General features: G+C 35.3%; 1 protein-coding gene across 1 annotated transcript in view; it reads right to left on the bottom strand.

Annotated features, from left to right (window-relative positions):
• Positions 1-12,881, bottom strand: part of LOC145676824 (uncharacterized) — a 62,006-nt gene that overhangs the window by 37,750 nt on the left and 11,375 nt on the right. The window contains exons 3-4 of the mRNA XM_081747604.1: positions 10,003-10,197; positions 7,032-7,605 (exon numbers count right to left, since the gene is read on the bottom strand). Coding sequence (XP_081603730.1) covers positions 7,032-7,605; positions 10,003-10,197 — 769 coding nt within the window. The remainder of the gene's footprint in view (positions 1-7,031; positions 7,606-10,002; positions 10,198-12,881) is intronic.

Here is a 12,881-nt window from a genome sequence, read left to right as displayed (position 1 = left end):
CATTTCTTACATATCAAACTGCAGTGTTGACTATGAGAGAATATTTTTCGCAAAGTAAATCTCTATTGACATATATAAGAAATAGACTAATATTGATACAGTGAAAGCAGAACTTCAAATTTGTACATACACCTAAATATCGTGGGACATCGTAGTGGTAAAGGGGCAAAATGTTCTTTATCACTTTAGAAATATGGCAACCCTACTAGTAATGCACATGAAATAAATTTTGCATAAAGGTTCTTCACATCATGCCCAGGCAAAAGTTTAAATTATATGTGGTTCAGGTTATCTTAAAGTAGGTCCACGTTTTATACAGTCTCGGAGTTAAAAAGGGACAAGATATTACACTACAAAAATAAATAAATAAAATAAAAACAAAACTTATGGCAGTAAGAAATACTATAAAGTATTCTTTAAATATTTAAATATAATATTTTAAAAAATAATGTTGGAATAAAGCTTCGTTAAGAAAACATATTTGCAACAACACATACATATATATTGATATCCGAAATCCTGAAACATTTCCCACAGTCGTAGCTCTATAACTATTCGTTCCCCCAATAAAGATTTTGTCTTATAATGTAAAGAATATTTCTGCTGGGTTTGTTAAATTCTTTGCGGAACAAGCTGTTTATGTAAAGCATACAAAAAAGCAACCAAGAACAAGTATATTCGCGACGAAGTGTCATTCATACGTCAGATGCAGAACAATATAACTTGCTCCATTACTTGTTCAATACATACTGAGGAAATTAAAAAAGTAAATAAATAAATAAATTTACTTCCCAGTAGAACTTACCTTCATTCTATTACTTTGATTCTGTTTATCTTCAACATGTCTTCTTGTCCTATGCCATATTTACTGAACTTCTTCACGTATTTCCAAATCGATGACCAAATCAAACTATCCAAAACCAAAATCTAATATTTTCTGTATTTTTTTAACTCAACGATGAGTATTATGTCTAAAATGTAGTAACAGAAAACTAAAAAAAATAAGAAATTACTATTTCCAGTTCATAACTTTATCCCGGAATTTACTATCTTCTGTAATCTGCACATTGTTTGATGAAAAACACAATTCTTCCTTTAACGAACTAGTAGAAGCATTCTTACAGGGTGTCTACTGAGTTTCAATTTCAAAATTCCAGTACATTCAATATAACTATCAGCAAAATGCCAGTACTTAATACAACGATTTTTTAAAGTTCTTTAGGAATAATCACACTCTTAATGATTTCAGGTTTGTAATTGTTATACCATACCATCAAATGAATATTTTATTTTTAATAAATTTAGTTATCCTTGATTTTGAAATACAAATGATTAGGTATATGTAGCTGCTCATGAAAGCGCTGAAATATTTACACAAGCAATGTGCCACATCCATATCAAGCATTAAAACTGGCTCCCAGTTTCCCATCATTGGGCAAACTTTTACTGACTTTACTGACTAGTTTGCAGCTCTGTACACTGTATTTGGAGCATTGCATATAATAAAATAAATCCATTGCTATTATACGTGAGGTATTGAAAACAAAAAGTTAAAAAAAAAGAAAAAAAACAAAAGAAACTGAAAACAGTATTAGTAGAAAGGGGAAAGATAGTGACTATCCGCAACTCCAAGAGATGGCGTCATGTCTTAACGCCGGATCATTACGGAAAATCACAATTTATTATTTCAGTAACTGTATTGTATTACATTAACTATTGTTGTTCTATAAAATCACTTTTTCATAATATGAAGCTCAATTTCACTACTTTCCTTTGACCGACATCCTCAATTCATGGCCCGTAGACAACCTGCTCGGAGGCCTCATACAGTGAGCCAAGAACATTATTTGTATTATATAAATGTATTATTCAGTTATATTATAACTTGTGTAACTAATTGTGTATTACTCTATTCCAGTTACAATGTAAAATTGTTATTACCCTGGACTTTTGGAGTTCAAAAATCTAGGGTAGATTATAAAGAATGATAGTATTTGTATATTTCACAATTTTTCCAGTATGTGAATCAAAATTTCAGTATTTCCCGTATCAAAATTAAATTCAACTATAATTTCAGTATTTCAAATATTTTCAGTATCAGTAGACACCCTGATTCTAGGTAAAAAGTACTGTTTTCAAGTATTGCAAACTGAGTGGCATCAACCGTACTAGACTGTTCAAAGGAAGCGTTTAACTGTAAATTATAACATGTCGAAACCTCTGAAGCTCTTTCTTATTTGCCAGTTTGGAACCTTATATTCCTTTTTAACATCGAGGTTATATAAGCCATGGAGCTACAATTTTAAGTGGGATCCAAATATACGTACTCCCACCGTAGGTCAAACACGAGTTCAATACGAAAAGGAAGAATGATCACAGTTTAGTTTCGAGAGAATTCATTCACCTCCTCATAAAGTGTATTCGCTATTCAGTGTTGAATACCTACATAATTTTAATTTTTTAACCTATTGATTTATTTCTATAGGGAGCTACCGTATTCTTCTGTTTTCCTTAAAATGAACTCGAATTTTAATTTGATTTTTCTGAATTTTTTTCGAATGTATTTAAATGTTCCTTGCTCTACGTAATTTTAATGGTTAATAATAACATTTAATTTAAAATTAAATTTATAAATAATGGGAATTCATTTTGAAAAATAAAAAGGGCGTTACACAGCTTTGAAAAAGTAATCAGTATAATCACTCCATTAAAATCTGAGTTCAATTTAAAAAAAAAATCCATCAATAAGCTAGAAAAAAATATTGTGCAAAGACTCAACACCATTAAGTCAGTTACAGATCAATATTGTATACAGCACCACCAGCGTTTTATTATTAGTTACTCAATGACTCCCAAAATATGATCACGACAAGTATAATTTACGTTTCACATTTTCAGCAATTATCGTTAAGCTAAGAGAAGATTATTATACACATGCGCTGATCTCGATTGCAACAAATCGACCATAATTTTGTTGTAATCCTTAATAATCTCCACCCCAACCCCTACTACTTTTAGCTAAAACATTTTGCAGTAGAGCAGTGAGGTGGCAATATACCAACTATGAATAAACAATACTCGAAATAGCCAAATTCATCTGATTCGGTCGTACTTCTGGATGTTCGTATTGTAAAGTGTATCGTCCCTCTGAGTATTCGAAATATCCAGGTAGAATTTCCAGTATACAAAGGTATCAGAGAACGTCATGGATTATCAAATAATTTAATCGTATTGTGATGATTTAATCGTAATCTAAGTTAGCCGATAAGCTAACTAATTTTTTTTTTTTTTTTTTAATTTAATCTTTTATCTTATGTTCTTTCAGTACGACAGTTCATCAATGCTGGTCATTGGCTTATCTAACGATGGGGAGAAATTGCCTCGCTGTTGAAGTTCCTATGTAAACTCCCAACCAATCGATCGTAATAATTACCTTCGAGAATAGTATCCATGTGTAAAATGTATCAAATGCCCTTAGATTTTCCATAAACTATTGAACTGTAGTACAAAGTGTTATGTAGGGCCTAGTTTGATAGATGTATACTATTCAATACACTACACGAAATTATAAAACCAGGTGATCATGATATAAAAAATGACGATGATTGAATCTCTTGAGACGACAGACCTTCATAGAAGTTTTAAAATACTTCGACGAGTTACTACTTGAGGATACTATGTGTCATTAGTATGGCACTTGAACTGTGCACACAAAGTATTGTCTATCATTATCAACAATACTTTACTATAGTACAAAACTTAAATATATTTTTCTTTAAGTTTTAAAACATTTTTTGGTAATGATATCTACGAAGAACACACTAATTTCTTCACAACTACAAAATTACTGAAAATAGTAGCTGACAAAAACTGCATAATAAAATGAATGTGAGTTTTTGTCGTCGCATGACGCAATAACCGCTGAATTAATTAAAATGATACTTGGCACGATTATTAACCTTAGGCCTCCCAAAGATCATCTATTACTAAATTTATGAAATTGCATATCCTAAAGAGGCAGCGCGTCATAATTTATGCAGAACTTCAATATCTCATGAGGTCGCCAAGTTAAGAAGGTAAAACTCAGTATATAAATCCTTCATTAAAAATAAACAGACTCGTGTCCCAGCATCTTGAATAATTACTGTTTTAAGGAGGAATGGAGAGGGGTCATAATTTATGCGAAAAATTGAGTATCGAAAACGATCGATATTAGTGTCCAATCCATAGTTTTCGGGGTTGCTGCGTTGAACAGCACACTCCCAATTCTGTTTAAGTCTAAATTCATCCCAACTCAGCATGGGGGTGAGGGTAGGGGTAGAAAGAGGTGACATTATGGACTTTTACCCTCACACTTTTATTGTAATACGTATCCAAGTGGAGAAGGTGTCCGAATACTTTTTATCAACACATTCTCCCCATTCAAAGATGGAACATTTCAGCTATTCTTTCCTTCTTCGAACTTCCACGAACACCTTCATATTTCGTTATATCTATCTATCTATCTATATATATATATATATATAGTCAAGTGCTCAAAATGGCGCCAACGGACTACATTCTACTATTCTATAAGTCAAAATAAAGCGATATATATATATATATATATATATATATATATACAGTGGCGTATCCAGGATATGATCAAGGGAGGGGCCAAACCATAGTTTGCCGCTTTATCCCATGTAAAGCAGGATTGAAGCCCATTTTATCCAGTGTATACCTGAGCGTCAAGGGGGAGAGGCTATAGATCCCCCTTGGATCCGAGCCTATATATATATATAATTGTATAAGTTTCGGCTCCTCATCTGAAGATGCGAATTACACTATATGGCAACGTCGCAGATAATGAATCATAGAGAAGATCTATTAATTCATCAGTTACATCGATTCTTCCTAAATGGCAATTAAAGTCGATAGACGTTAACACTAGCACCACTACAATCGTTCTCACTGGTTGATGGATTCATAGAGCAATGCTAATGATTACAAGTTAATTTACGACGTTGCCATGTAGTGAAATTTTTGATTCCCTATAGCGACTGAAGGAGGCCCCGCTCGGTATCAGGCAGAACATCCGATAAATATACACGTATATGAGATGGGGTGTTGGATAATACGACTCCAAAAGGATATACGGGACTTGAATGAGTTCTTGCTATTGCCCAGATCTACGAAACTATTATGCATAGAACCTTGAAATTTTGTATAAATACACTGCTTGCATCCTGGGCTGCAAATAAGGTGGGGTTTTGCGAAATACGACTCCTAAGGGACGAAAGGGGGACAAATTGTTTTTTGCCGTTCGCCAGATCTACCAAACTGTTAGGTGTAGAATTTTGAAAATTTGTATAACGTTCTTCAGACATTCTAGGCTCCAGATTAGACAGCATTTTCCAAATACGAACCCTAAGAGGGAAATGATTTTTCTTTTTCAAAATCAGATCTCCGAAACTATTAAGTGTAGAACCATGAAACAGTTCGTATTATCCACTTGAATTCAATATCGAAAATGAGATAGTGACACGCGGAGACACACGCAAAATATCGTAGAGAGTAACATGCGGAGACACACGCTAGTCTAAAATTTTAAAAAATGGCGAAACAAAGAATATTTAAAACAGGGTGTCTACTAAAATTCCAAAATGAAATTTCGTGATTTTTTTTTTTTTTACAAACATAAAATTTCGTAACATTCTGAAGAGCGAATTGGGTGCGAATTAGGCCGGATGTTCATGCATGTGATAGAAACGAGCTTTGCTTACGATTTGGTAGCGCCCGAAGCCGACCGTAGACATTTTTGGTGGTGAATTTTGACGTTTTATAAAACCTAATTTTCAGTCTGTACTTATATTTGTACTGATAAAAAAAATATCGTCACCCAAAAGCTAAATTTCGTGATTTTTTCTTGACTTGCACGACCGTTTTCTGATTTCGTGACTTTAAAACTTTCGTGACCAATAGACACCCTGTAAAACCACCATATTTTGGAAATTTCTGCACACCTGCATCTTGGATTTCGAGGAAATGCTCGCTTTGCACCGACATTCCTTCCCTCCTCTAATGAATCGCGCATTTCAATTTTGTTTTCATTCATTGTAACAGTGCCGATCGACTGTCTTGCTAGTAAGTGGCGTGAGTAGAATAAGGTATGGAGAAGTACAGCAGCTATACAGAGGCTTTTGAATTAAAAGTCGTTGAGTTTGCGGGAGAAAACGGAAAGAGATCTGCAGCAAGAGAAGAACAAAAGTGCCAGAACTGCTTGTGTATTAACATTTGTTTCTTTCGAGTGGAAAAAACTGCTTACAAGTAATTTTAATATTTTTACATTTATAATTGTGTTGCGTTTGTGACTTTACATCAAGTGTGTGCTGACGTGCTTGAAGATTATGTTCGAGGAGAAAATAAAGGTAAGAAAAATAATTTGTTTATTGATTTTAAATGCCATAAATTTGATTCAATTAGTGGTCCTCATTTGCTTTTCATTTAATTATTACCATTATGTGGGAAGTTCAAAATGAAATTTACTTCGAAAAAAATGACTGAAAACATCCATTTTTTTTCTTTCTTTTTTTCAACGATCCGCGTAATGTCCAACCTGCATTTTAACACCGCGATCTTAGTTTAAAAAAAAAAAAAAAAAAAAAAAAAAGCGGACATTACGCGAGCGTATACGGTACCTAGTATTACAAATTCGTTCTCATCTTTAGAGTTTCTTTTTAAATATGCAAGTTGAAACATTAAATGCATTTTGGTGTTTCGAAAAGTGTAGAAAATTTAATGTGAAAAGAAGTATGAATCTGATTTTATCAGCTAATAATGTACTTAGAATATTCTCGGCCGAATTTTAATAGTCTTTAAAAGTGTTACTTCTCTACGAGTTTAAGATTACATATAATGCTAAGAGCAAATTGTTACAAAATTGAAATTATATCCAACACTTTTCAGGAACACAAAACCAACGTACTACATTGTAATTTCCACTGTGCAAAAGTGAACGTCACAATACTTCTTAAGTTCCTAGTACTTACTAATTTCTCCTGTTCGCAACAGATCACTTGATCCTTGTTGGCTTAAGGATTCTTGAAACGAGTTGTATGAATCTTCATCAAACTCTTCTTCATGTTTTTCAAACGAATCTTCAGGCTCAATATACTCTGGAACTTCAACTTTTATGGGTACTGGTATTATCTCCTGTTCTGTTTCATTATCTGTTGCTGCTTGTGAATCTTCTGTTTCAATATCTGTTGCTTGTGACTTTTCTGTTTCAATATCTGTTGGTTTTTGTTTTTCGTGACTTAGTGTTGGTGTGGAGTTTGCACTATTTTTTAGAAGAGACTGAGGCTCCCTGGAGTTTGAACTAGTTTTTAAGAGAGACTGAAAATCTTTAGACTTTGCATTATTTTTTAAAAGAGACTGAGGCTCCTTAGAGTTTGCACTCTTTCTTAAAAGAGACTGAGGCTCCTTAGAACTTTTTCCGAAATTGTCCCTTGGTTCATCCAACTTTCGCCGCTTACTGAAAGATGATTTTGGTTCTATTTCATGTTCTTTATGTGTTGAAGAGAAGCTACGCTTAGACACAAAATTTCCACTGTCAGTTTCACACTATAAAGAAAAGAATTTTAATTACTAAGAAAGCAGTGTAATGCAGCATTACTAATCTCTTACATTAAAAACGTTACAATACTTCCATTAGTTACAGGGTTGCCCGAAGATAGGTATAGAGTACCGTACTGACCATATGATTTATATGTTTTTACTAACATCTTTTACTAACATCGGAAGAGCTGAAGCAAATAAACCCATAAAGTAGAATGTTATACTTGATCAATGCAGGGGTATATACCTACTTTTGGGCTGCCCTGTATATCAAATTTTTCTTAATCTTATAATTGTGTTCGATATTGTATTAGTCAATTTACGAATCCCTTCATAAAAATAAAATTGAATCTATATAGAAATATTGGTTACATTTTATTAATAAGCAGAATATTTATACACATATAATCGACTGGTAGATGGATCAGGTATATAGATTTTCAATATATGCTCATAAATTAATAACTAATCAATATACTCCTTTAAGTCAATTTCTAGGCGATGCTGACATCCAAACATGTGGTACAATAAGACTTCCATTGTGCATATACTTGATACAACTGAATTCTTCTTATAATATTAATTAAAAGATTTCCATATCTTATACTTAATAAAAGCTCAGTCTTTTTGAGTGAGTTTTGAGAAAATTGAATGCAAGCAGCTTTCGTTTATGCATGCCGAAGTAATGGCCCAATAAACTATCGAAATAAACACGGAATTTTAAAATGAACTGAATAATGGTTTTAGATTATAACACAAGATGGAAGGAAATTCTGAATCCTCTTGCTTTAAATAGAGGAAAACTCTCATCTTTCATCAATATATACGACAGTCTTATCAATTGTTTACTTTAAATGATGTTATATTGACAGTAATACCACCTTCTCTCAAGGCCACCCAGAAAGCTCATGTGGTTCGATACCTGTTAAGCTGTGGATCCATGTTCCACATAGCTCAAGCATTTAAACTGATTTTAAACTCCAAACCAACCAACATTTTAAGGTGTCTTACACACAAAGCTGTTACAAACAGCATCATTTTATTTTTTGTTATATTGAATGCCTTGCAGCCATGTCTGACTATTCAGATTGCTAAAACAATCGCAGTGTATTCGCGAAACGTATGGAAATAAGTAAGGCAAATTGTAACGAATACAAAACAAAAAACTCTGCCGCAGAGTATAATGCTAATTAAAATATATAATTACTATTATTAAAAGAAATAATACGAGACTGATTGTTTAAGATTGGTTGGGTGATTTGATGGTTAGTGAGACGTAACTCTATAAACACCGTGAGAGGGCTCAGCAACCTCAATTTAATTGCTGTCTTAACGAAACATACCAACGAAGTGTAAAACGTGATTCCTCACATCAAAATAAAAACATATGGACCGGTGCAGAAAAAGTGTATAGTTTCAAAACTAGGGGCTTCGAAAAATAATCGAAAAATTATGTTGCAATACGTGTTATTTCGAACATGAGAAACCGTATAGTATAAAGGAAATCACGCATACAACATCCAAAAATGCATGTCAATAGTGTGCAATAGACGCGCAAGGAATTCACCACAGGGGATGATTCCCAGATATACTCTCAACAGAATACTCATATATGCTCTTGACTTTAATGTGTGTCCAAGTATATAAAAGGTAAGCGTTGATAACACTGAATACGAAATGCGTCCGTGGGAAGTCTGGAATATTAGAGATAGCCAGCTTCACGATTTCTCGTGCTTGGAATTTAACATGAGCTGCGATGTATTATTTCAAGATATATTTCATGCTGTTTACACTTATCAGCTTGAAAGAATACATCGCAGCACGTGTTTTTCTGAATACAAAGAATCATGGAACTGGCAGTCCCTAACACTCCCAATTTCCCGCAAACGCATTTTGTAGTCACTGTTATCAACGCTTATCTTTTATTTATTGTGGACAAAAATTTAAGTCAAGAACATATGTGAAAATTCTGTTGGAAGCAAGTCTCGGAATTATTCCCTGTGGGGAATCCATCGCACACCCACTTCACATTGCTGAAATATGCATTCTTTGGATGAGTATAACTAGCTTTTTTTACGCTAATATGGATAGCCATTCCATATTACCTCGTGTTCGAAATACCGCATGTCACATTCTGTGTGTTTCACGCTTTTAGACGGTTCTATCTATGAGACTATGCACTTATCCCCATAGACGTACATGAATTTCTATTCTTTCTTATTTTAATGGAGCGATCACTTCTTATAGTTTGTACGTATAGTTCATTAACACCCTGTAATGACAAAACGAATAATTTCTATTATAATAGCACGTAAAAAGTAATTTTTCTTTTTGTCAAGTTTGTATACACATATAAATTAGTGACAAGTTCGATAAATTATATATGGCTTTCACTTCACGTACCTCTTTACCTTCCAGGGTTTTGTTTAGACCTCCTGCTAATCCTTGAATTTCCAATAGCTCAGCAGTCAGGAAAAGAGAAGATACCTGGTCTTCAGCTACACTTACTTCACCTTGATACATGAAGTTTACTAAGGTACACAAATCCTGATATTTCACATTTTTGAATATAATTATTGGATGCTGGCATGGATTCTCCTACAAACAGTGCGACAAAAGAAAATAAGTTGGTAGTGATTCTTTCCACTAAAGTTTAATGATTACTTAATTAAAACATCATTTTATACGAGGGTCACTACGAAAGTTTTGAGATACGCATTGTTGTGGCACAGAATTTGAATTCCAACAGTTGCGTTCGGTAGTGATATCTAGAACGACGAAGCGAAGCAAGTTTCCACTCGCCTCGCTTATCGGCGTGGCCGTATCGCCTTCACTTGTTTGTTGATGTGAGCAGTACTCAGCTGTCTAGAATGGAGCTCGAAAGGGAACAGCAGAAGCGCATACGTGTGGAATGGTGTGAAGAAATGCTTGCAAGATTTGATGGAGGGAATTCTTGACGCGTCTCTGACATTGTTACTGGTGATGATACATGGATCTATTAATTTGACTCTGAAAATAAACGCCATTCTACAGTTTGGATCTTTCCAGACGAAAATCCACCCACGAAAGTGAAGCTCCTTAGTGTGGGGAAGAAGATGGTCGCAAATTTCTTCTCCAAATCTGGCCATGTTGCAACTGTTCCACTTGAAGAACAAAGGACTGTTACTTCTCAGTGGTACACCACTGTTTGCCTAAAAAAGTGTTCCAGAAGCTTCGGGAACGGCGTCCAAGAACTGGATTACGTGAGATCCTGCTTCATCATGACAACGCGTCCGCACTCACGGCCAACATCACAATTCAGTTTTTAGAATCTACGGAGGTCAAACTTATGACTCATCCGCCGTATAGCCCTGATCTGGCCCTGTGTGATTTTTTTCTGTTCCCCAGGATCAAAGATCGCATGCGTGGGAAGAGATTTTGCAGCCGTGAAGAAGCTGTAGCGGCTTACGAGAATGAACTTTCAACACTTGAAGAAAAAGACTGGCAACACTGCTTCCAAAAGTGGTTTTCGAGGATGCAAAAGTGTGTACAGTGTAATGGTGAATACTTTGAGAAAATGTAACTGTTAAATTGATTTTAAGTATGTAAATTACTTCACATCTCAAAACTTTCGTAGTGACCCTCATATTTACAAAGAACTAAGTCTGAAAGTAGAATTCACAGCTATCATAAAAATTTGCACTCAAACATTTTCTGTTTCATTCAGCGACAGCCATTTAAATCACACTTAGCTAGCTATGAATACTCATTATACTCTTGAAGTGCGCAGATTCTTTTTCTTCGCTGACACACAATTATATCATCCTTTGACATGACAAGAAAATCCACTAACCTTCACGCGCCACATATAAGAAAACTCTAGAAACATACGAGGGGGGACCCAAAAAAAAAAAAAAAACGGGAATTGTGCTGGAGTGGGGGAACCCATTGTTGTACCAGTTGTCCGTTACGACCACGCCACCTGCGTCAGTGTGCGAAGTTGTGTCGCTGTGAGTGCATCGGTTCGCTCTTGAGAGTTTGTTTAATAAAACAACTTTTTCCAGTTCGGCGAAAACGTAATAGCAGATTATCGAGAGCAACGGGCGGCTGTGAAATTTTGTTTCCTGTTGGGGAAATCGGCCGCGGAAACTACTGTAATGCTGAAGACTATTTATGGGGATGCTGTCCTAAGTAAAACCAGAGTATACGAGTGGTTTGCACGTTTTAAAAATGAAGAAATGTCAATTGAAGACCAACCCCGTTCAGGACGCCCCTCAACGGCAAGAACTGACGAAAACGCCGAAAAAAATCAATGCCCTCGTCCGTGAAGACCGTCGCCGAACCATTGATCAACTCTGTGAGATATCTGAAATATCGTAGAGTTCAATTCAGAGGATTTTATCAGAAGATTTGCACATGAGAAGGGTTGCAGTCAAATTTGTCCCTCGCCTTCTCACAGACGAGCAAAAGGAGCGTCGACTTGAGGCATGTGTTGAACTTCAAAATCAGCTCAAAGAGGACCCTGACTTTTTTTTGCCAAGGTGATTACTGGTGATGAATCGTGGTGCTATGGCTACGACCCCGAATCAAAGCAGCAATCAAGCCAGTGGAAGACAAGTGGCTCTCCTCATCCCAAGAAAGCTCGCCAAGTGAAGTCACACATCAAGACAATGCTCATTTGTTTCTTCGATTGCAGAGATGTTGTGCATGCGGAGTTCGTTCCCCCGGGTAAAACTGTTAACCAGGGGTCTTACTTGGAGGTTTTGAAAAGATTGAGAGAGAGTATCCGGAAGAAAAGGGCAGATCTTTGGTGCACAGGCAAATGGTTCTTCCATCATGACAACGCTCCGGTCCACACCGCCCTCTCCGTAAAGCAGTTTTTGACCCAAAACGGCATGACGCCGATTGTGCACCTACCTACTCACCGGATCTAGCACCCTGTGATTTCTTTTTGTTCCCCAGACTAACGTGACATGAAAGAAAAGCGTTTTGCCACTGTGGAGGAGGTAAAACAAAAATCGCTGGAGGTCATAAAGAAGATCCCGATAAATGATTTTCAAAACTGTTTTGAACAATGGAAGGATCGTTTGCAGAAATGCGTTGCGGTCCATGGACAATACTTTGAAGGTGATGAAAATTTGGTGTAAAAATGTTAAGAAATAAAGAAGTTATGACGAATTTCCCGTTGTTTTTTTTTTTTTTTTTTTTTGTCCCCCCCTCGTATATTTTTCGTAATTTTGTAGCCCTGTATATGTATTCAAACATCCTCTGCATGTCAGAAACTAGAGATGGAAATTGCGCAA

This window comes from Thermobia domestica, unplaced genomic scaffold (assembly GCF_964235325.1).
Source record: "Thermobia domestica unplaced genomic scaffold, izTheDome1.hap1.1 HAP1_SCAFFOLD_395, whole genome shotgun sequence".
Taxonomy (NCBI): Eukaryota; Metazoa; Arthropoda; class Insecta; order Zygentoma; family Lepismatidae; genus Thermobia; species Thermobia domestica.
The sequence above is the reverse complement of the archived record's forward strand: the minus strand, read 5'-3'. Positions and strand labels throughout refer to the sequence as shown.